General features: G+C 34.1%; 1 protein-coding gene across 1 annotated transcript in view; it reads left to right on the top strand.

The window, feature by feature from the left end:
* Positions 1-24,589, top strand: part of ORC5 (origin recognition complex subunit 5) — a 79,990-nt gene that overhangs the window by 29,705 nt on the left and 25,696 nt on the right. The window contains exons 9-12 of the mRNA XM_004478989.5: positions 11,969-12,021; positions 13,365-13,477; positions 15,837-15,884; positions 20,349-20,459. Coding sequence (XP_004479046.1) covers positions 11,969-12,021; positions 13,365-13,477; positions 15,837-15,884; positions 20,349-20,459 — 325 coding nt within the window. The remainder of the gene's footprint in view (positions 1-11,968; positions 12,022-13,364; positions 13,478-15,836; positions 15,885-20,348; positions 20,460-24,589) is intronic.

The raw sequence follows: 24,589 nt of genomic DNA, 5'->3' as shown, positions 1-24,589 counted from the left end.
TTTTTTTTTAAGCAAGAGAATAAATAGAGCAACATGTACAAAAAACTCAAGGAGAAAGAAAATGTCAGCTAAGCAATTTATATCCAGCCAAACTGTCAAACAAGAATTGTTTTAAACATGCAAGGTCTCAAGGAACACTACTTATAAGCCCTTTCTGAAAAAATCTAGTGAATAACCTTGGTGCAACAAAGAGGAGACTGGGAGAACTTTAGGAAAATGATTGATAGTTAGCTTTGAATTTAAGTAATTTTAGCTCTAAAACTAAACTGTAAACAAGGGTAGAAGGATAGTATGTAAATATTGTATGTTCTGACAAGGTAGAAATAACCCAAATTTTTAAAAAAATAGAGAATGGGAGGAGAAAGGGGAAAGTAGAATTCACTCATTGATTGCTGTATAGGTAATAGGTGGAAATCAAAGGGTAATTTAAAACAAACTAATAGAAGCCTGTCTTAGTTTGCCACAGGGCTGCTTATGCATATCGAAGGCTGCCAATGTAAAATACCAGAAATGGGTTGGCTTTTATAATGGGAAATTTATTAGGGGTAAAAGCTTACAGTTCTAAGTCTGTGATACTGTCCAAATCAAGGCACCATCAGAGATGCTTTTTCACCAAAGTCAGCTATTTGTGATCCTGGAGTCCTGCCATGTGGTGAAGAAGAGGGCAGCTGATCCCTGCTAGGCTGTCTGCCTTCGCCTCCAGTATCTACCTTTTCCCAGAGCTCATCTGTGGGCAACCAGGCATGGAGCTTCTTTCTTACTGGGCCTCATCTCTCAGACTTGTCTATCCTGATTTTTCCCTGAGCCCAGCTGTGGGCAATCAGGGATAGGGCTCAGCCCTTCAGCCTTGATCTGCTCTGTGGGCCTGGCCTCTTGGGGGACTTTGTGCTTCAGTTTAAGCTGCTAATAATCTTTGAGTCCTCTCCCTTACATGACGGGGTCAAAATGGCAGAGTTCCCTTTTCTGGGTGTCTTTTTTTCCCTTTGTCTTCATTTATATAAGGCTCCAGTAAAAGGGCGAAGAACCAACCTCATCCATGCCTCACTGACATAGTCCAATCCAAAGCGATCTAATCAAGTGACCAATCAAGTCCCTTAACCAAATCTCATGCAATCAAAGGGTCTTACACCTGTAGGAATGGATTAATTAAAAAACAAAATCTTTTTTTCAGATTCACCAAATTCAAATTTTCTCAAAGCCTAAGTTAGGAAAAAGGTCATGATTGTTCTATAAAGGTAACCAGTTGAACAAAAATGCAAACTGTCCTAAATACCAAAACAGTTCTTTCAAAAAGACAAAACCAAGAAATTTGGTAAAATAAATAAATGAATAAAACATATCCTTTGTATCAGTGAGTATAAATGGGTTTAACTTACCCACTAAACAAAGAGTTTTCAGATTGGCTGTAAAGTATTGCTTAATTTTGTGCTCTATACCTTTTTGTGAAATAACTGTGTTATGGATTACATATTAATTGCAAAGGGAAGAAGATATCTTTGCATATATGAGAATATATATGTATTTGCAAATTGTGGGGGGGAAAGGATGTTAAACTAGAAACTATATGAGTGGTGGAAGGGAAAAGGATAGCTGTGAGACTGCTTTGAGTACTTTTATTTTTTATAGTTTAAATCTTTGAAGCCTATAAATGTTTATATATTTTTTAAAAAATTAAATAAAGCAAGGTGAAAGAAAACAAACCCTAAATTTGAATGAAAACTAATACTGATGAACCTAACTGTATATCATACTGGAAATATAACCACCCAGAAAAGGAATTAACCCCCATATTTTTTAACATACTTCTCTGACTGTATACGCATAGGATATATTCTGAGGACAGAAAGAACTCTAAAGAACTCTCAAATATTATTTGGCCAGTTCTTTGAGGATTGTAGTACTGATTTAATAATTTTGAAACTTATCTTAGTTTGCCAGAGCTGCTATGACAAATATCAGATAATCGGTTGACTTAAGCAACAGGCATTTATTGGCTCATGGGTGTAGAAGCTAGACATTCAAAGTCAAGTTGTCATTAAGGCCCTGCTTTTTCCCTGAAGACTATGGTGTTCTGATGCTGGCTTACTATAATCCTTGGGTTTCCTTGGCTTGCATCTCTGCCTCCCACCACATGGCAATTGCTCTCCTTGTGTCTGTGTTTTTGGTTTCCACAGACTTCTGAATTCTTCCTGTACCTTCTCTGATTTACTGCATCCGAATTTCTTCTGCTTATAAGGGATTCTATTAATACAGATTATGGCCCACCCTGATTCAGTTGGGTCACACCTTAACTAGAAATAAATCTTCAAAGGGTTCTATTTATAAGTGAGTTCACATCCAGAGTATTGTGGATTAAAATTAAGAACATCCAGGAAACAGATTTGGCTCAACTGATAGAGCATCAGCCTACCACATGGGAGGTCCAGGGTTCAAACCCAGGGCCTCCTGACCAGTGTGGTGAGCTGACCCATGCGCAGTACTGATGAGTGCAGGGAGTGCCATGCCACAAGGTTGTCCCCTGCTAGGGGAGCCCCCATGCACAAGGAGCGCGCCCCGTAAGGAGAGCTGCCTGGCACAAGAAAAGTGCAGCTTGCCCAGGAGTGGTGCCCCACACATGGAGAGCTGACGCAGCAAGATGATGCAACACAGATTACAAGTACCGCTGACAAGAATACAAGCTGACACAGAAGAACACACAGCGAATGAACAAAGCAGACAACTGGGTGGGGCGGAGAGAAGGGGAGAGAAATAAATAAATCTTAAAAAAAATAACATCTTTTACTGGAATACATAATTCAGTCTACTACATTATAGTTCAAAGAAAATGTGTAAATATATTGATGTTTGGGGGGCATAGGTTCTCACTATGAGAAGGATGATATGAGTATAGAATAGAAGGTGAAGAATGTTTCAAATGAACTTATGGGTTTTTTTTGTTTTTGTTTTTTTTAATAAATGTCTTGGATTTTTCATCAAAAAGGCCTAGAAACAATGACATCCCAACAGCAGTGAGCACACCTATCACCAAGATACTGGTTTCTAAATACTGTTCCTCACTATAAGGAACTAACCAGAAATCCTTGTAGAAATGTAACATTTCAGGTTTGTGGCATAGAAAGTATAAAATAAGTATACAATTGCAAGCAAAGGAATGTACACAGAATTATGGGGACATGTCAAAAAGACTTAGGCACTGACTTAAGCCAAATTCAGGATGAGTTAGAGCATCAAAAAGAATGGCAGTATTGAATCATAAAACATTAATTTAAAAAGGAATTCTCTGACTCCATAGTGATGCTTAAAAAAAAAAAAGAGGAGGAAAGGAACGTTCCTCCCAGAAATATGCCAGCAATCATATGTAGAAGGAATGATAAACTCACTGTTTTTCAGCCATCCATGAAATAATAAATTTTGGCAAGGAATATCAATGCATGCTAAATCTTTTGGGTAAAAGATTTTTGGGGACAGGATATTCACATATTCTCAAATGTTACTCCACAGATTACACATTAATCACAAAGAGAAGATAGCTTTGCAATTGAAAAACCTGGCAGGTTAACAAAATGATTAAATTTAGAATCTCCTATTAGAAGAGAAACATTGCATGCCTCCTGATGTGATATAGTAGAAAGTAAATAACATTATTTATGTAAAATTCATGGTAAAAATGTTTAACTTGAATTTAACCATGAGGAAACAAAAATTGTGGTATTCTTCTTCTAGACAATTGGTCTGGATTCTGCAGAAGACAAATGACCAAAAAAGAATAATTCTAAATTATAAGAGTCTATATCAGTCCAGGTTCTCCAAAGAGAGCTAAGAGGGTGTGCGTGTGTGTGTGTGTGTGTGTGTGTGTGAGAGAGAGAGAGAGAGAGAGAGAGAGAGATTGATTGAATATAAGGGAGTGGCTCATTCAGTTGAAGGTTGGCAATCCATATTCATAGGGCAGGCCAGAAGCTGGAAATTCCTGCAATAGTGCTATTGAATATGTGAGTTTCAATACCTTAGGCTGGATTCTGAGTAGTTGAGGGTCTTGAAGCAGAATTCCTTTTGATCCCTATAACTCTCAATTCTTAATCTTAAAGACTTCCAACTGATTGGATGAGGTCCAATTAAATATTGAGGGCAGTCTCCTTTACTTAAAGGAGATTTGCTGATTATAGCTGCTAATCCATCTATGAAATACTTCTTCATGACAACTAGGCCAGTGTTTTACCAAACAACTGGATGGTATAACCTGTCCAAGTAAAATGTAAAATTAACAATGACAGGGTCTAAAAACACATGGCTATCAAATGTCATGAGGATTATTGATTGGATCCTCACCAAACAAACAATAACACAACACTTGACAATTTTGGAACAACTGGGAAAATGTGAATGTGAACTCTCTAGTAGATTATCAGTGTTAAATTTCTTTGCTTGGATTATAGTATTACAAATATGCCCTTATATACATGTTGACATATTTAGTATTATGATATCTACAACTTAACTTTCAAATGTTTTGACATAAAAAGTATATAAATGGAGAGAGAAAGCAAATATGGCAAAACATGAACAATTGGTGAACCTATTTGAAGGGTATATCAGTGCTCATTGAACTCTATTCTTTTAACTCTTTTGTAGTTTTAAAATTATTCAAAGTATGTGTCTGAGAGAAACAAAGCAAGAGGATAGTTGGTTTAGATGGGGAGGAGCCAGTCTGATTGAGAGACTGTGACAAGTTACCATAGAGGAAAGTGGACTTGGCCCAGTGGTTAGGGCGTCCGTCTACCACATGGGAGGTCCGCAGTTCAAACCCCGGGCCTCCTTGACCAGTGTGGAGCTCGCCCACGTGCATTGCTGATGCACGCAAGGAGTGCTGTGCCATGCGAGGGTGTCCCTCGTGTGGGGGCCCCACACGCAGGGAGTGTGCCCTGTAGGGAGAGCTGTCCGGTGCGAAAGAAAGTGCAGCCTGCCTAGGAATGGCGCCGCACACATGGAGAGCTGACACAACAAGATGACGCAACAAAAAGAAACACAGATTCCCATGCCGCTGACAACAACAGAAGCAAACAAAGAAGAACACGCAGCAAATAGACACAGACAACAGACAACTGGGGCAGGGGGAAGGGGAGAGAAATAAATGAATCTTTTAAAATAAAAAAACAAAGTTAGCATAGAGGATCAGTGAGACTCCTATAGAGTAGTAGAAAAATGGCATTCAAAGAGTGATGATTCCTGCTGCTCCATTTGAAAGTGCTGGGATTGTTTCTGTTCTTTAACCCTCATCCACCCAGGTATAATAAAATTTACTAAATTGAAAAAAGTGATAATTTTGTATTTCATATATCCTAATTGAGATTAAATATTTGAGATAAGCAGAATAAAGAAAAAAAAGGCATAGAAGGCTAGATTCTGACTCAAGTAGCTGTTATTAAGGATATATGTTTTTTATAGCTTTTATAAGCAGTTTGGACAGATTATGATGAAGACCCCAACCATGCTCCCTGAGTAATCTTAAAATTTAGGCCTATTCAAACTCAAATTAATACAACAGCTAAGACTGAATCACCTCTGAAAATTGATATATATTTGGCTAGAACATAGATGGACTTTTTTTTTCTTTATTAACAAAGCTTTGAGTTTATACATCAGTCATGCATAAAATGCAGAATTCCCGTACTCCAGCCTATTATTAACACCTTGCACTGGTATGGAATATTTGTTACAGTTGATAAAAACCCATTTTTATAATTGTGCTATTAACTATATTCCATGGTTTAACTTAGGGTTCCCTGTGTAGTGCAGTTCCATGGATTTTTTTTTTTTTAATTTTTGTTCTGTTACCATATATACAACCTCACATTTCCTCTTTTAACCACATTCAGCTGTGTATTTCAGTGCTGTTAATTATGTTCATAGTGTTGTGTTAACCATTACCACCATCCATTTCCAGAATATTTCCATCATTCCAAATAGGAACTCTGTACATTTAAAGCCATAACTTCACAATCCCTATCACCTCACTGTCCTCTGGTAACCTATATTCCAGATTCTGACTCTCTGGCTTTGCTTATTATAATTGTTTCATGCCAGTGAAAGAAATAGTGTTTGTCCTGTGTCTGGCTTATTTCATTCAACGTATCTTCAGTGTTCATCCATGTTGTTGGATGTATCAGAACTTCATTCCTTTTTGTGATTGAATAGTACTCCCCTCTATGTATATACCGCATTTTGTTTATCCATTCATCAATTGATGGACACTTGGGTTGCTTCCATCTTTTGGCAATTGTGAATAATGTTGCTATGAATTTCAGTGTGCAAATATCTGTTTGAGTCCCTGCTTTCAAGTCTTTTGGGTACATACCAAGTAGTGGGATTGCAGGGTCATACAGCAATTCTATACTTAACTTTCTGAGGAACTACCCAACTTTGCTCCACAGTGGTAGCACCACTTACTTTGCAACCAGTAATGAATGAGTTGCAATTTGTTAACTCAGTTGCAACTTACTGAGTTATTTCTCTGCATTCTTTCCAACACTTGAATTTTCTGGTTTTTTTTTTTAATAGCAGCCATTCTAATAACATGAAATGGTATCTCATTGTGGTTTTGACTTGCATTGCTTTGATGCCTAATGATGTTGATCATTTTTTCATGTGCTTTCAAGCCATTTGTATATTTTCTTTGAAGAAATGTCTATTCAAGTCTTTCGTCCATTTTTAAATTTGGTTGTTTGTCTTTTTGTTTTAAGTTGAAGAGTTTCTTTATATATTCTGGAATAAACCCTTTTTCAGATATGTGGTTTCCAATTATTTTCTCCATTTGTGTAGGTGGTCTTTTTACTTTCATGTTAAAGTCCTTTGAGTAACAAAACTGAAATTTTGGTGAGTTCCCATTTATCTGTTTTTTCTTTTGTTGCTTTTGCTTTGGATGCAAAGTCTAAGAAACTATTAATTAACACAATGTCATGAAGATGCTTCCCCACATATTCTATAGGAGTTTGATAGTTTTGGCTCTTATGTTTAGGTCTTTGATCCCATCAGTTACTTTTTGTATTAAGTGTGAGGTAAGGGTCTGCCTTTTTTTTTTCAAATGGAGATCATGCTTTCCTAGCACATTTGTTGAGACTATTCTTTCTCAACTGAGTGATCTTGCCCCCTTGTTGAAAATCATTTGACTATAAATGTGAGGGTTGATTTTTGAGCTTTCAGTTTGATTCCATTGGTTTATGTAGCTGTCTTTGTGCCAGTACCATGCTGTTTAGATTACTATGGCTTTGTAAAATGTTTTAAGATCAGGAAGTTGAATTCTCCCAACTTCATTTTTCTTTTTCATGATGTTTTTGGCTATTTGGGGCCCCTTAGCCTTCTGTATGAATTTTATGATTGGATTTCCATTTATGCAAAGAAGATTGATGGATTTTGATTGATATTGTGTTGAATCTATAAATCACTTTGGGTAGGATTGGCATCTTAATAATATTTAGTCTTCCAGTCCATGAATGTGAAATATCCTTCCATTTATTTAGATCTTTTTAAATTTCAGCAGTGTTTTATAGTTTTCTGTGTACAAGACTCTTATATCCTTTATTAGACTTATTCCTAGGCATTTTATTCTTTTAGTTGCTATTGTAAGGGAAATTTTTTCTTGATTTCTTATTCTTATTGTTCATTGCTTGTGTGTAGAAACATTACTGATTTGGGGGTGTTGATCTTATACTCTGCCACTTGCTGAATTCATTTATTAGCTCTAGGAACTTTTGTATTTTTCAGGATTTTCTGTATATAGGATCATGTCGTCTGCAACTAAAGAAAGTTTTACTTCTTTCTTTCTAATTTGAATGCCTCTCATTTCTTTTTCTTGCTTAATCACTCCGGCTAGAACTTCCAGTACATTGTTGAATAACAGTGGTGACAGTGGATACCCTTATTTTATGCCTGATTTTATAGAGAAAGTTTTACTCTTTCACTGTTAAGTAGGATATTGACTGTGGGTTTTCATATGTGCTGTTTATTATGTTGAGAAGTTTCCTTCTATTCCTAGTATTCTGTTTTAGATCAAAAAGAGGTGATGAATTTCATCAAATTTCTTTTCCGCTTCAATTTAGATGATCATATGTATTTTTTCCCTTCATATTGGTAATGTGGTACATTACATTAGTTGATTTTCTTATGCTGAACCACTCTTGTATACCAAGAAAAAATTCCTCTTGATCATGGTGTATAACTTTAATATGCCATTGGATTCAGTTTTCTATTATTTTCATGAGGATTTTTGCATTTGTATTCATGAGAGATATTGGTTTGTGATTTTCTTTTCTTGTGGTATCTTTATCTGGCTTTGGTATGAGGGTGGTGTTGGCCTTGTAGAATGAATTAGGGAGTGTTCCCTCCTCTTCAGTTTTTTAGAAAAATTTATGCAGAATTGGAGTTAAGTCTTGGAATGTTTGGTACAATTCTCTTTTAAAGCTATCTGGTCTTGGGCTTTTCTTTGTTGGGAGTTTTGGATTACTGATTCATTCTCTTTACTAGTAATTGATTTGTTGAGGTCTTTCTATTTCTTCTTAAATCAGTTTAGGTACTTTGTGTGTTTCCATTTCATCTAGGATATCTATTTTATTTGCATGCAATTTTTCATGTTATCTTTCTCTAGTGCTTTTTATTTTAGGAGGGTTGGTAGTAATGTTTCCCTTTTCATTTCTGATTATAGTTGTTTATATCCTCTCTTTTTAAAATAAAGAATCAACTTTTTGTTTTGTTCAGTCTCTTGTTTTGGTTTGGTTGTTCTCTATTTCATTTATCTCTGCTCTAATCTTTATTACCTCCCTTCTGCTAGCTTTGGGTTTAGTGTGCTCTTCTTTTTTTTTTAGTTTTTCCATTTTTGAGGTTACGTCCTTGATTTTGAAGTCTTCCTACTGTTTTATGTAAGCCTTTAAAGCTATAAATTTGCCTCCCAGCATTGCCTTTGCTGCATCCTGTAAGTTTTGATATGTTGTATTTTCATTTGCCTCAAGATGTTTCTTAATTTCCCTCTGACTTCCTCTTTAACCCATTGGCTGTTTAAGAATATGTTGTTTGATTTCCACGTATTTGTGAAATTTTCTTTTGTTCCTCTGTTATTGATTTCTAGTTTCATTCCATTGTGGTTGGAGAATATTTCTTCTTCCTCTTTCTCTGTTTCTTCTCCTTTCGGGATTTTCATAATATGTATATTTGTATGTTTGATGGTGTCTCAGAGATGTCTTAGGCTCTTTTCACTTTTTAATTTTTTTTTCTCTCTGCTCCTCAGCCTGACTCATGTCAATTGTCTTGTCTTCGAGTTTGCTGATTCTTTCTTATGCCAGCTCCAGTCTGTTTTTGAAGCCCTCCTAGAAATTTTTCATTGCAGAAACTGTGGTGTTCAACTCCAGTAGTTCTGTTTGGTTCCTTTTTAAAATTTCTGTCTCTTTACTAAGATTCTTATATTGTTCATTTTTTGTTTTCAAGGTATCCTTTAGTTCTTTCTCTGTGTTCTCCTTCATCTTCTTGAACATTGTAAGATCATCTTTTTAAAAGTCTTTGGTATGTCCACATTCTGGTCTTCTTCATTTGTTTTCTGGGTTTGTTTCCTTTTTGTTTGGATGGATCAACTTTTCCTATATCTTTTTCAGTCTTGTACTCTTGTTGCACACTGTATATTTTAATATTTTAAAATGTCAGGGGATTTATTCCCTGAGATGTCTTTTTCTTGATTTCATAACTTGCTTTGGTGATAAGACAGGGATTTTCTTGAGCTTCCTCCTATCAGGAAAGTCTTTCAGGGCCTGTGTCTTGTTCTGGTCTTATGCATGTTAGTTGCTTTGGAGTTCCCCTGTTGACAGAATTTTGAATGCCCCTTCTGTTTCCCAGGAGACAGACCTCCCTTTCCTGGATGTTTAACACAGGTAAACCTTTGCCTCAAACCCTCCACCTCTATAGTTTCTTATGTTCCTTTCATTGTCAAGCTGCTTTTGCCTGGAGAGCAAATTTTGGTGTGGGGAAGCTCACTGTAGAGGAGTTTCCCAAGTCAGTCTTTCCCACCAGTATAGGGCCAAGGATCCACCAAAGAGGTCCAGATCAGCTACAAATTCCCCTGTGGGTAGGGGAGGTCAGGAAGGGTGCCAAGAGCTTCTTTCATAGCTTTCTAAAGCAAAACTTTCTTGATCTGACCAGCAAATGCAGCCTTTCAACAGACTATCCCAGCAGCCCTGAGGAAGCATAGTGTCAAGTCTCCTCCATTCCTGCCTTTGTCTGGGATGGTTGGGAACAATGGCCAACCTCAGAGCCAGGCTTCCAGCAATCCAAAGTCACTAGACTACCTGTGGTCTTAGGGAAGAGGATTTTTTTAGGTCCCTTTCTCATGACTAGCAGACTAGCCAGGGATTGAACCCCATGATGGCTTGCCAAAGAATGGGCAATAGGCACTGGTAACTGCCACATGGAGAGAACAATTTATGGGTCTTTACTGTAATTTATCAGTCTCTTCCTCCTGCTCTTCCCTGGATGCTCTACAGTGTTCTGCTGGCCTCCGGAGTTTCCAGATAGTTATTTCAGGCAGTTTGTCTATGTAATAGTTATAATGGAATGACCGAATCCTGGAGCTCCCTACTCTGCTTTCTTCCCTCAGTCCTCTAGAAAACCATGTACGGACTTTTTAGTTATACAGATTTTAATTGAAACCCCTTAGAAGCTTTGCAACCTAAGTCAAGTTAGTTAACCCCTCTGAACTTCAGTTTTGTTAATTATAAAAACATAGGAAAATATACTGTCTGTCTCATTACTGTATAAGAATTAATTGTATGTTAAGAATTGAGTTCATAATGGACATTTATTAAATGTTAGTCTCATCCTCTCCCTGTTAAAGATGGTCAGTTCTCCCCTTGCTGTTTTAATAACAACATTAAATGGACAGTTGTTATATAAGAAAACCTTATTAGTTTAGATTCTTTAGAAGTCAGGGTTATAGAATTGTAACTGGTAAATTTTTTTGCATTTGAAGGAAGTTATGAATGTGAAAATGCCTTATAATGTGTGAAACATATTACATATGTTTGCATTGTAAAGTGGGGGGAATTATCTACTTTGAAGGTCAACTTGTTTTATCAGATCTGCTCTCCACATAATTTACTAGTAACCCATCAAAAGTTTCTATGTGGCTGTATTTCCAGAATTTACAGCCATACTTGCAAGTTTCAAAAAATGGATACAGTTTGGAGTATTTAGTTTTATTAAATTGTTCTAATCTGGCATTTACCTTTTAATTGGCATTGTAAAAGCTAGATAAGAAAGTTTCAAAGTTGGATGGGACTCCTTACAAATCATTACATCTAACTGCCTTAGTTTTAGATAAGGAGGTTACTAAGTTATTCAAGGTCACCAGGTTAAAAACCGTGATTTCAAGGTGTTTCCTTATGAATTTTCATCATAACCATTTCATATTCTTAATAACTTTTTGTGTGTTCCTTAATTTTAATCGCAAGTAAAGCCAGGATGGGGCAGTGGAAATAGCATGAATTCTACAGGCATCTGACAAAGATTGAACTCTTTGCTCCACTGCTAGCTGACTGTATGTCCTTGGGCAACTTAATCTTTGGGCTTGTGATATAATGATACCTACTTTAAGGGGATTGGTATGGAGTTCAGAAATAGTACATAACACTTGTGTCTTCTATAAACTGGCATGTTGGGAGAGCTTCATGGTGGTATTTATTGGCATTTTTGATTGGTAGCTTTTCAATTATATCAGAGGAAAGGAGATTATGATATATTACTAATGTTCTGACATACACTAAATGATTTTCTAGAGGTATAAACATGTATATCACATGTATTTTATTTTTTTGCTTATAAAAATTGAATCTGTTTCTTCAATAAATTAAAAACTTAGTTTTTCTGGGGCTCTGTTCTATGAACAATATGTTGATTTCATGTATTTTCAATCCATTTTTTTCTGTTTTTCTTTCAGTTCACAGTGGGAAAAGCTACAAAAAGATGACACTGATCCAGGACAACTGAAAGGTATCAAAGAAAGTATTGAGACAAGTTATCAGAAACACTTAATTGATTATTAATGCTGGCAATATTAAACATAATATTAAAGATAACATCTGTCTGAAAATAGTGTTATAAAAGAGAATATACTTTTCAAACTGTAATGACATTTTGATTAATGATTTTAACTTAAATTGAAGCTGCAGTTTAATGCAGGGAAATAAAATTTAAATACTGGCTTGCTATTTTCCAAATGTTGGATTAGTGTCATATAAAATCAAGCAAGTTCTAGTTCTCTAAATACTTTTGTTATATGCATATATCAATTATATGACTCCGTTTATCTCAGAATATCTGTACTTCATATGATAAGTAGAATGACATCAAGTTTTATGTTACCAAATTGGGAGATGTATTTAGCTGGTTACGTTTTTGTTTTCTTTATGGAAATTGCTACTTTGGATTTGTCCCCAAATAGAACCACTTTTACTTAAAAAAAGAGAGAGATAAAGAGAATTTTAAAATTAAAATAAAAAAAATAAATACAGGTTTGTGATTGAGGGAAGTGATATGAAATGGTAGTGTTGAAATTCTGTTTTGGTTTCTAAATGTTCCAGATGCTGTACAAGTGATTTCCTGTTTCCTTTGTCATGGAAAGAGATAGATGCTTTAGTTAGAAAAATGTGTAACAGTTTGTACTACTTCCTAGTTATGTGACTTTGAACCCAGTTCAATTCCTTCATTTGTAAACAGGAAGAATATCTAACTTTAAGTTACTGCAAAAATTCAAAACTATGCTTAAGTAAACCTTGTGTAGTGTTTGACACATAGTAGCTAGTTAGTAAATATCAGATGCCTTTTCCCTTCCCTTAGAAATCAGGGCTGATTGATTAACAACATTGTTTTATCTGTTAATTCATTATTTTCCATGTGCAAGGCATGGTAGGGATACAAAAAAATGTTAGATGTGGCTCCTTAAATGAACAGTATTGCTAGGTAGGAGATGTAATTTAACTGTTAATTTAAGGTAAAAATTTACGTGGGTCATAAGTGAAATTCATAAAGTAGAAATTCATAATAGAGACATATTTCTATTTTGGTTGTGGTGGAGAGCATCAAGGAAGGTTTCAGGGAAATAATGGTGTTGAAGGGAAGGATGGGTAGGAATTTTGGATTTGAGAATGGCGGGAGCCAAAGAAAGTAATAGGATGAGCAAGGGTCATTAATAATATTGTTGATCATCATGGCAGTCCAAGCTCTTGGAATCATTTTGAGAAAGTCAAAAGGTAAGTCAAAAGAGATGTGAGAAAAAATACTTAAAATCTAATGGCAGCTTAAGAAATACCTTTCTAAAGTATTTTGTTTTGTAGGTCTCTCAGCATATACTCATGTGGAACTTCCATATTACTCTAAATTTATTCTTATTGCTGCATACCTTGCTTCATACAATCCAGCAAGAACTGATAAGAGGTTTTTCCTTAAGGTAATAGTAAAATGCTCTTCTGCATGTACATTTGTCAGAGAGATCCTGTTTTGAAACTTTTTTGATTGAAAGAAATAAAATACAATTTGATTTTTTATTAAAAGTTATTCATTTTATCAGAAGGATATTCAGTTGGAAATTCAGGATGTTACTGTGAAGACTAGAAAATCTTTTCTGTATGAAAAAGTTAAAATAACTATTTTTTCATTCTTATCCTAAATCCTTGGATGAAACTAAATTGTAAATTAAGGAAGAATTTTGTCATTCAAGAATTATATTCCTTTTTTATTTAGTAAATACTAGTAAGTTCTAATATGAGTTTATTATAGAAAATTGAATATTTTATGGGATGGGGGATGTGAGAACAGTGGTTCTATCCAGTGTAATTTTAGATGAATCATATTGGAAATTTCACAGACTGAACTTTCAGTACTTAAATCTAAATTACTTTGTATTAGCTAAGTAGTATTACATTGTTGTCAACATTATTTTTTCTGTGTAATTATAGTGACAACTACTCTTCATTTGCGTTTTAGAGGTTCTAAAGAATTGGGGTCTTTCGAAGTTTCTCAGGGGAACATTTGATCTGTACTTATACGATCTTAATTATTATTAACACTTGTTATTTTATCCTCTGACATACTTTCACACTTAAATTATATTTGCATGGATTATTTTTCCTTCTGAAAACCTTTGTCATCTTTCTCTTCTGTTTTCCCAGGTTGTTAAATTTAGGGGAAGAGTTGTTGGGGATCTAAGGCATTAGGTATATATAATCATGGACAAGTAACTTTGGATTTCTTTTTATATGTTATATTCATTCCTCCATTTTATAGAAATTCAATATTTAATAGCATTAAACATGTTTGCTATAGGTTTTTTTTGTTGTTGTTGTTTTTAGTTCTTTCCTAGGATATAGTAAGTACTTTTTCTTATCCACAGAACTTATTTTCTCATTTGTCTCTCAAATTTCACACAGCACTTTTTAAGTAATAAGTAACAATGCTCTTTTGTGGTTATGTGACCAAACCAAAATTAAATCAAGTATTTTCCCCTGGAGTCTGTTTTAAAAATAATAGAACAATTGCTATTTTTAATATTGATTAAAAATAAATGGAAAGTCGTAAGTATTTCTAAAATGAAAGTCACCTGAAACGTTACTTTTAATAATCCCTTTTGTTAATGTTACTTTGGCTTAAATTGTGGTTGCTGGCCTAAAAGGAGAAAAAGTCTTTATAACTGATCTTACCATTGCATTAATACATCTGGAATACATCTTTCCTGCCCTCACTCCCACGTAGACTGCCCTCTTCTCTTACTTAGTATTTTGCAGCAGCCTTTGATCTGGTTTGCATTTTTCCTTTTCCCTCCAATTTATGTAACACCAATTTATGTAAGGTCACTCCCAGCTTAAAGACCTTCTGAGCTTCCCATGGCACTGAGATAACCTTCAGACTTGTTCATCCTTTTTAGCATGGCCTAAGTGGCTCTGTCCCATCTGATTCCTGGCTTCGTCTCTAGCTATAGCATGGGCTACTTTCTTCCTCACCCTCCAGGTTCTTGTCTCATTGGCCACCTTTACTTCTTGAAAATGTTTCAATCTCTTTCTTCCTTAAAGTCTTTCTGTACATGTTCCATCATACTGGAAAGCCCATTCCCCATTCCTCATCCTTAAGGTTTCAGTTTTGCCTTCTCAGAGAGGTCTTACCTATTACATGCTATCTTAATAGGCCCTTTATTGTTTCCTCTTTCACATTTTATATCATTTTTGTTTCCTTCTTTGTACTTATAATACTTTGGAATACATTTTTATTTTTTATTTTGTTTGACCCTCCCACTAGTCTCTAGCTCCACAAAGGCAGGGACCACATCTATTTTTTTCACTGTTGAACTCCAAGTGCCTAACTGAATGCCTCTCAATCAGTTTTACTGTGTGTTACCAACTTACTTTAAGGGATGAATAAAAACCCATTTATCTTTGGCAGGTCTCTTTTCATAACAATCAATATGCCATAATAAGTCAATAGTAAATTGTTTTAGGAAGTATCCCCATTTCCTTTCATTATATTTTATTTCATTTATTTATTTTTGAGGTTTTGGGGATTGAATTCAGGACCTCATACACGTGAGGCAGGTGCTCAATCAGTGAGCTACACCTGCTTCACTCCTATTTTATTTTAAAACCTTTTTTTTATATGCTGGTGTAATCTTGTATCCAATCCAAATTTAAGTCAAATATATAGACGGTGATAAGAATAAAATAAAATAGCCTAATATGCAAAAAATTAATACTATGTGCACTGTTTTAAAGAAAGTTTTTTTTCTGTTTTCATCTTAAAATTTTTTTCTTTATTTGCAGCATCATGGAAAAATCAAGAAAACCAACTTTCTAAAGAAACATGAAAAGGTATTTACATTTTAATTTCTCTAATGGACAAACTTGTAAACTTAGGATAATATAGGAAATGGTTAAATGCATAATTGCATAGTCATTTTTATATAAGCTTTTATTTGTATGGCTATGTACCATTATAATAGTATTGTGTTACAGTGAGTACAGGTATAGAAGGCACAATGAAATGAGCTAGTGCTGGAGATAAAACTGGGTTGACAAAGACTTTTTGGTGAAACTCCCATAAAAATGATACTGAAGGAATAAAAAAAGGACTAAGCAGATGTGAAACCCATGAAATTTGCATAGTAGGTAGAGGTACAGTTACCTAAGCAAATTAAAGAAGGCTGAAACCTAAGCCTTAAAACAAGCTGATTTGACCTCAGAAATCTGAAAAAGCTTAGGAATTAGAGGCCCTAACTATTTTTGAAGGAAAGGGTATGGGGTGAGGTTAAAAAGAGAAGTGGCTGAAATTTGTGAAAGGGGTAAAAATTTAGACTGTTCAGACCACTGCTGCTTCTCTTGGCAGAAAATGGAGAGGTTTCAACTATCGACTTTGCACTAAAGAAACTGTGAGTTTTGCTTTGACTTTCACTCTGAAAATAGTTTTGCTCTGTGTACCCTTCTAAATTGATAGTGTTTTCTCAGTATTTTGAAGACGTTGTTTTATTGTCTATGGCTTGCCTTGTTGCTGCTTAAAAAAATCTGTTTATTCTTCTTTTGTTGGTATCTGTTTTCTCTAGCTGCATTTAAGTTCTATTCTTCTTTGCTTTGGTATTTCTACAGTTTCACTGTGATGTGTCTGGGTTTGAATTTTTGTGTTTTTAAAATTTGGGATTAGTATTGCTTTTTGAATTTGAAGGGTATCTTAATTCTCGTAAATTCTCAGTCACTAACTCTTCAAATATTGCTTCTCCCCCATTTTCTCTAATGTTTTCTTGAAACACATTAGATCTTCTCACTTATCCCCTTTGTCTCTTAGAAATTTCATGTTCTTCATTCTTTTTGGTCTCTTTGGGCTATATTCTGAATAATTTCTTCAGTCCTGTCTTCTGATTTTCTCTTCAGCTTTGTGTATTCCACTATTTAAGTCAACTTTGTAATGTCAGTCATTTTATTTCTAATTTCTAGAAGTTCTACTGGCTTATTTCAAGTCCTCCTGACCAGTTATATAGTCTCTTTTCTTTTTCCTTAGTCATATTTTTCTTTAACATTAAATATAGCTATTTCATATTCGGTATCTTGTATTCCATTGTCAGAAGGTCTAATTCCACATTTGTTATTTTTATTAACTCTTAAAATTATGCTTTGTTTCTTGAATATTTTATGACTTTTAATTGTTAATTTAAACTTAATTTTGGGAAATTTTGAGGCCTAGGTTGTGTTCCTTCAGGAACAGTTTTATATTTACTTGTGCACAAGCACCCACAACATTGAATTTCATTTGAAATTTCTCAGTCTGGGAATTTTCAGACCATAAAGATACTGTGACTTTTGCTCCCACATCAGCATTAGCACTAGCTTTTAGCAAAAAATTCTCAGGGAAGACTTTTTTCCTTTCCTTCACATAGAGCCAAAGGTGTGGAGGGAAGTTTCCATACAAAATCCATTTGCTTAGGATGGAAAGTTTTTTTCTAATGTGCCTTTTAACCATGGGAAGATCATTGTTTTTGTACTCTTTCCTGCATGTATAGCCCAACAAACTACTGGTTAGGAAGGATTGGTAGGAGAGCGTAGTTTCACCTGGGGCAGTCAGGGGAGGATTTGTGGTAAGGCTGGCATTTGCATGGGTCCTGAAATGTGAGGATTTGGATGTGCAGAGATGGGAGATGGGAGAGGAGATCATTCCCATTAAGGAAATGGTTTAAACCAAAGTGCAGAGGCGAGAAAGTATAGGGCAAATAAAAGAATAATGGAATGTAATTGGCTAGAGTGTGTGGTGAGTTTCCGAGAAACATGAATTGAGGCTAAGTATGGAAGAATTTCCTCACTCTCCAGCTCCTTAAGGGAAGTGTTTTAGTTTGCCAGGTTGCTATGACAAATACCACACAATAGGTTGACTTAAAGACAGAATTTATTGGCTTGCAGTTTTGAGACTGGAAGAAGTCCAAAATGAAGATACTTGCAAGGCTAACTTTCTCCACAAAGACTAACATTCTGGTACTGACTGCTGGTAATCCTTAGGCTTCCTTAGTTTATGTTGCTTCCCATCACGTGGTGACGTCCTTTCCTTTCTTGGCTTCTGTGACTTCTGAGTTTTCTTCATAAGGCCTCCAGTAATACAGATTAAGGCCCACCCTCATTCAATTAGCCACACCTTAACTAAAAATAACATCTTCAGAAGATCCTGTTTACAGTGGATTCAGACCCACAGGATGCAGATTAAGACTAAGAACATGCTTTTGTTGGGGTACATAATTAAACCTATCACAGGAGGGAAATCATCTATTTATCTTTGTCAGCACTTGGTGATATTTGGTAGGTGTTTATTGAAAAAACACCTCAGAAATTTTTTCATTAGTTTCCTTATGGAGTCTTCCGGTTTTACAGGCCTTCTTTCTCTCTATTAAGTTATCATGAAAGTAGTGAGGTATTATTCAGACTTTGCCTTCTTCACTGTGTGGGGAGCCAGTTTGTATTTATAGCATAGAAAATTAACTTAATGGAGGAAAATAAATAATATGTATCTTACGTGCTACTAGAACATGTGCATTTTAAATTGGAAATGTGTTTTCTAGTCACAAAATAAAAGTAACAAGAGTAAAAACCAGAAAAGTGTCAGCAAGTTGTTCAATATAATTGTTGGATTGCTTTCCATACTATGTTCCCACCATTCCCACTTTTAAGAATTTAAGTCTGTTTTGCAAATGTTAAATCCATTTAGATATCTCAACATTTACCTTTATACTTACCTTTCTTCCCTTTAACACTGATTCATTCATTAATTTATATTCATTCATTCGTTTCTTTAACAATCTTAAATGCTAGGAATACAAAGGCAATACTACATTTTTTATTTTCAAGGCTTTTTTCTAGAAAAAGAAACACATAAATAAATGTGTCATGATGATAATAGTAAAAGCTATTGAACACCTGTGAGCCAAACACTGCTAAGCTCTTCATATGTTCTCATTTAATTCTCAAAATAACCTAATGAATCTGGGTACTATCGTTATGCTAATTATTTAGATAAGAAAACAAGTTTTATTTGTATTGTGATGAATATCTTAAAAATAGATAGTATATAGTCAAACAATGGAATTCTGTAGGGCAGACTAGACTACATATATCAATATAGAAAAATTTCAAAAACATAATGTTGAAGAATAAAAGCAATTTGGTAGAGAGATATTAGCAGTATTGCTAATAATGGTGTATGTTGTTTATGGATGCATATATAGTAGTAGTACAAAAGTATTCATGAGCAGGATAAAAATAACCAAATTCTGGATAGTGGTTCTATCTAGAGAGGGAAAGGAAGAATGGAATGGGAAACAGTACAAAGGAAGGATTGCATCTTACCGGTAATGTGATCTAATGTTTTATTTCTTTACAGATATGGCATAATGTTAGGATCTGATATAACTGGGTAATGGGTACATTGTATTTATTATTTTAACCTCTGTACTTTCTTGAATGTTTGAAGTATTTCATGAGGAAAGCATGCAAAACTCAAGACCTGGAAATATAATATAATACCTAAACTACCTTTTAGATATAAATAGCTGAGATAAATACTTCCTTTTGTAATTCTAAGCTACTATTTTTTTTAAAGTCATTCTTTTACAGAAATATTAATTCCAGTGCATGAAAATGTAGTTTCCCATTTTTTTTGGTCATTGCTAAATTGTCACATTGATACTAAAATTTTCAACTAATAGAATGAAACTTGAGCACTGCCATTTTTGAGTGACAAGTAATTTTACCATATGACTTGTTGGTAAGAATGAACATTTTATAAACTTTAAACCTTTTTATAAATTTTACATTTTTTTGAGACTGACAACTTATTCACAGGTTATAACATTGTGTTTCCTAAGCTAATGTTTACTAACATTGATCTTTTTAGAACTTATTTATGTTAAACAAATATGTTTACCTGGCAATATTGCGAAGAGGAATGGCAAGATGTAAGTAGTAAGTCCCAATACAGGAGGCAGGAGGCGTGGACCAGGTTTTGATTATGCATTATCTTGACCAGTGATTTGGCTAAGTCATTTAATATCTGGCTGCAATAGTAAAATAAAGGTAATATTCAGGAGAGAGCTAGATGACTCAGTCAGAACTTCTTAAAATCTTAAGGAAAATGTTTAAAGATAAGCCATGATCATATCAGATAAAGTTTTAACTTAGAGACTCCTGTTTAAATTTGTCTTATCTTTAGAGAAACCATATAAAGTCTAAATATATTATCTTTGGGAATTTATATAGGAAGTATATGCTAAACTATAAGAAAATCTGTATTCTTTTTTCTTACAGACAAGCAATCATCTACTCGGACCAAAACCATTTCCATTAGACAGATTATTAGCGATATTATATAGTATTGTGGACAGCAGAGTTGCTCCAACTGCAAATATCTTTTCTCAGGTAAGCTTAATAATATGTATCTGTTATATTTGTGAAATTCTTCAGATATTATAGTTGGTAGAGTTCCAGGCATTTTGCTTTTTGTTAATGTTACTATTTTAATTAGGTAATAGCAATGTTCTTGCTAAGTAATTGAACCCTTCAAATATAGAATCTTTGTGGGTAGTTGTGAATTTGTAAATTTTTACAACTATAAATTGATGGCAAAAACAACTTTATATTTCTGGTTCTTTTTTTCAACAAAGGAATTTTAAAAATTAAATGATCATAATTATCTTGCTGATTAAATAAACAAGTGGCTTGATAATTAAATTGACTTATAATCTAAAAGTATGAGTTAATTAAAATAAAAATTTTTTAAAAATCTTTTTGTAAGAAAATAATCTTCAGTGTCCTTATTTGTCATATAATGTACTTTGCAGGTTGAAAGTATGGTTTAAGAAAATGGGAAATTTTTAAGTTGTGCATATTTTACCACAATAAAAATAATAATAAGAAAATACCGTACAATGTGTAACACAAAGAACCTTAACAGAAACCATGGACTGTAGTTAATATAATTTTAATAATATTGGTTCATCTGTTATAACAGATATACCACACCAATGCAAAATGTTAATAATAGGGAAAACTTTGTGGGGGTGGGGGTGGGAGATTTGGAAACTGTAGTTTTTACATAATTTTTCTGTAGCCTACAACTGTTCTAATAAAAAAAATTAATTTAAAAAATTGATGTTTTCCATAATACTTGCTAGTTCTCACATTTTCACTAGGTGGCAGCAGTGGCTTTTATAAAAATAGAAAATGAAATTTTAAAAACAGGTTTTTGTTTTTTAGTTAACATTTTGAGAGAAACCTACTTATTAAAGGCATGGTCAAACAGATTTATTGAGAAAACAAAACTTAGCACATGATTGGAAGAAATTATATGACTAGTATTTTTTGAAAAGCAGTCGTCTCAGATGTTGCAATAGCATTTTGTTCTAAGTGTACATTATTAGGTTGAGAAGTACATAAATAATAGTTTTTGCATTTTAATTAATTCAACGTAAATCAATTTGAGTACTGAATGGTTGTCAGCTTTTCTAATGTAATGTGTGGTGGTAAACTTTTACATCTTTATTTAGAAAGGTCTTACAGAACTGATAATGGATGAGTGCTCAACAGTGGAGCTAGGTAATTTTTATGTAAGTCCATATTTTAAAATTAGGCCACGTAACTAGCTAGGTAGGTAGGTAGACATAATGCTAGTCATTTTAAAAATTAATTCAATTTTAATCTGTATTGGAGGGATTTTTCTCCCATATTAAAAAAAATCCTTTTGTAAATGTTAAAAGTAGGGTTTTTAAAAAAAGATTTATCTTATTTATTTACCCTCCCCCCACACCATTTTTTGAGGTCACTGTCTACCCTCTGTGTCCATTTGCTGTGTGTTCTAAACAGTAGTTTTTAATCAAGCTGTGCATTTTATTAATAACTTTCTACATAGAGTATATGGGGTTTTTGTTTTGTTTTCCTGTTGTAATAATTCTGAAATAGACACCAGGTATTATGTTTCTCTGTCTAAGAGACAGAACTTCAGAGAGGTTAAATGACTTGACCAATATTATACAACTAGTAAATCTTTGAGAATTAAAATGAGGTGAACAGTACTTCTAAACAGAGCAGCAAGTGTTTGAATCACAGGGTGATTGTACTTCTCAAATACCCAAAAATGACCTTTGTGGGAGACACAAAGATAATTATTTTTTTCTTTCAGGGAACTTATAATCTTTTCTGTCGTGGCGGGAGATGAAACCTATATATGTAAAAATAACAATGTAAAGCCATAAATGAGTGCTCGATAGTGCTGCTGATGAGTTTAAATCAGAGAGATCACTTTGGGTTGGTTGGGAAGAAAGATGCAAAAAGATGAAAATAGGGATGTACTATGAAGGAGAAATAGGATTTTTTTTCTTTAAATATTTCTAATTTACATAATTGATACATGTTAGTTGTGGAAGAAAAGAGAAAATAGATAAATGAAAAGGAAATATAATAGTCACCTGATATATTTCAGTGGCTAGAGTTGAGTGAGATTAGAGAGTCAGGCAGGAAGTATATTATGACCAAAGTTATCATCAAACTGGGAAAAAGCAGTTAATATTTGTGAACTATCCCACCATGTATCACACCTAACTTAACTGGTACCGTATGTATTGTACATTATATTGGTACAGCATTTTGCATTTTATAAAGTCTTGTTGCATATAATGTCTAAGTTAATCTTTAGAGCATAAGCATTTTACAGAGAAGGAAACAAGTTCAGAGAGCCCAAGAGATCTGCCCAAGGTCATACAACAAATCAGTGGTAGCATCTAGGACTTGATCCAAGGCCCAACAGTAGGGCCAGGTTAATAGGAATAGATAATAAAAAACAGCTGGGAGGTTCCTGGTTTAGACAGCAGATATACTAACTGCTCTGAGGCTTGGCTACAGATGACCAGGGTCATTAATCTGTGGTTCCAACAATACCAGCAATGTTTTCAGGAAAGAAACAATTTGGCCCAAAATGTATCTTGATTTTTTATTATTTATCTCTTCTCATTAATGCTTAGTAATCAAAATGATAAATCTTGAATATCTAAAACATTGCTGTAGATGTATTTATATTCATTTAAGGACAAATTGTTTAGGAACTTGATCTCAGTCATTCCTGTTTGGAATACAAAGAGGCACATATGGGGTAGATATGACTAACCCTACTGACCTATAGTTTTATATATATGGTCAATAATTTATCCAGGAAAATCAAATAACTTTTATACTTGTTCATAGACAAAAAGTGGTAGGGATTACAGCCAGAAGAAAGCATATATCTTCTTCTCTCTCCCATGATATATTTTTTCTTTCCATCGATTCCCAGTGCCCCTATTTTTCTCCTTTTTTGTCCATCAAAACCGTACTCTTATCCATAGAAGAGGCGATTTATATTAAACCTATGCACACTTAATTTTTTAAATGAAAAAAAAAAAAAAGAGCTGCATTTGTATTGGAAGTGCTTGTTTGATATGAACACTAGATGGCAATATTGCTGCATCCTAACTTTAAGATGAGCTAGGAAAAGTTTTTTCTTGTAATATTGCCTTTGATATCTAAAGAAAACTGTATATTAATTTAACACATTATTTGAGAATAAAAAAAAAGTCCTGAAAAATGATATGTATGTATATATACTTTCATGAAAATGAAAATAAAGTTAATAAGAAATTGTGTTACATGAGTGTTTTCTACTTGAAAGTAAATTGCCTTTATTGGTTGTAATGTATCTATATGAGAAGAAAAATATATTATTTTTCTATTCATTTACTTTTATGCCACTGTTATAAGCATGTTATTTGTAAAAATGTATTCCTTTATATCTTTATTTACCAGTAATAAAATTATTTAGTGTTTTTTATTTACCATAAATTGATAATATGTCATATACACTCAAAATTATCTTGAAGCAAAAGTTTATTTTCACTGCGTTTTATTTAAATCTATTCTGTAATTAAAAATAGTAGTTTGGGGGAAATGGGTGTGGCTCAGGCATTTGAGCTCCTGCCTACCACTTGGGAGATCCGTGGTTTGGTTCCTGGTGCCTCCTAAAGAAGACAGTGAGCTGGTGCAACAGGCAGGCATGGCAAGTTGACACAAGATGACACAACAAGAGACACAAGAGGAAAAACATAATGAGAGACACAACAAAACAGGGAACAGAGGCTCCTGGTGCCTCCTGAAGATGAACAAGACAGTGCAGTGTGCTCACGTGATGTGATGCACTGACCCAACAAGATGATGCAACAAGAGACGTGAGAAGAAAAAACATAATGAGAGACCCAAAAAAAGCAGAATACAGGTGACTTTAGCAATTAGGTGCTTCCCTCCATCATCGGAGGTCCCTGGTTCAGTTCCCAGTGCCGCCTAAAGAAACAAAAGAAGATGAACAGACACAGCAAGTGTAAACAAGAGGAAGGGGAGATATTAATAGATCTTAAAAAATGAAATAGTAGCTTGAGGAATCTTTAAAGTTCATTGAAATTCTAAGGGAAAGTAATAATCAAATTCGTAATAATGTTATAATTAGTATTCTGAATTTCTTTATTATA

Source organism: Dasypus novemcinctus, chromosome 5, assembly GCF_030445035.2.
Source record: "Dasypus novemcinctus isolate mDasNov1 chromosome 5, mDasNov1.1.hap2, whole genome shotgun sequence".
In the NCBI taxonomy this organism is placed as follows: domain Eukaryota; kingdom Metazoa; phylum Chordata; class Mammalia; order Cingulata; family Dasypodidae; genus Dasypus; species Dasypus novemcinctus.
This window is presented reverse-complemented; position numbering and strand designations above follow the sequence as displayed.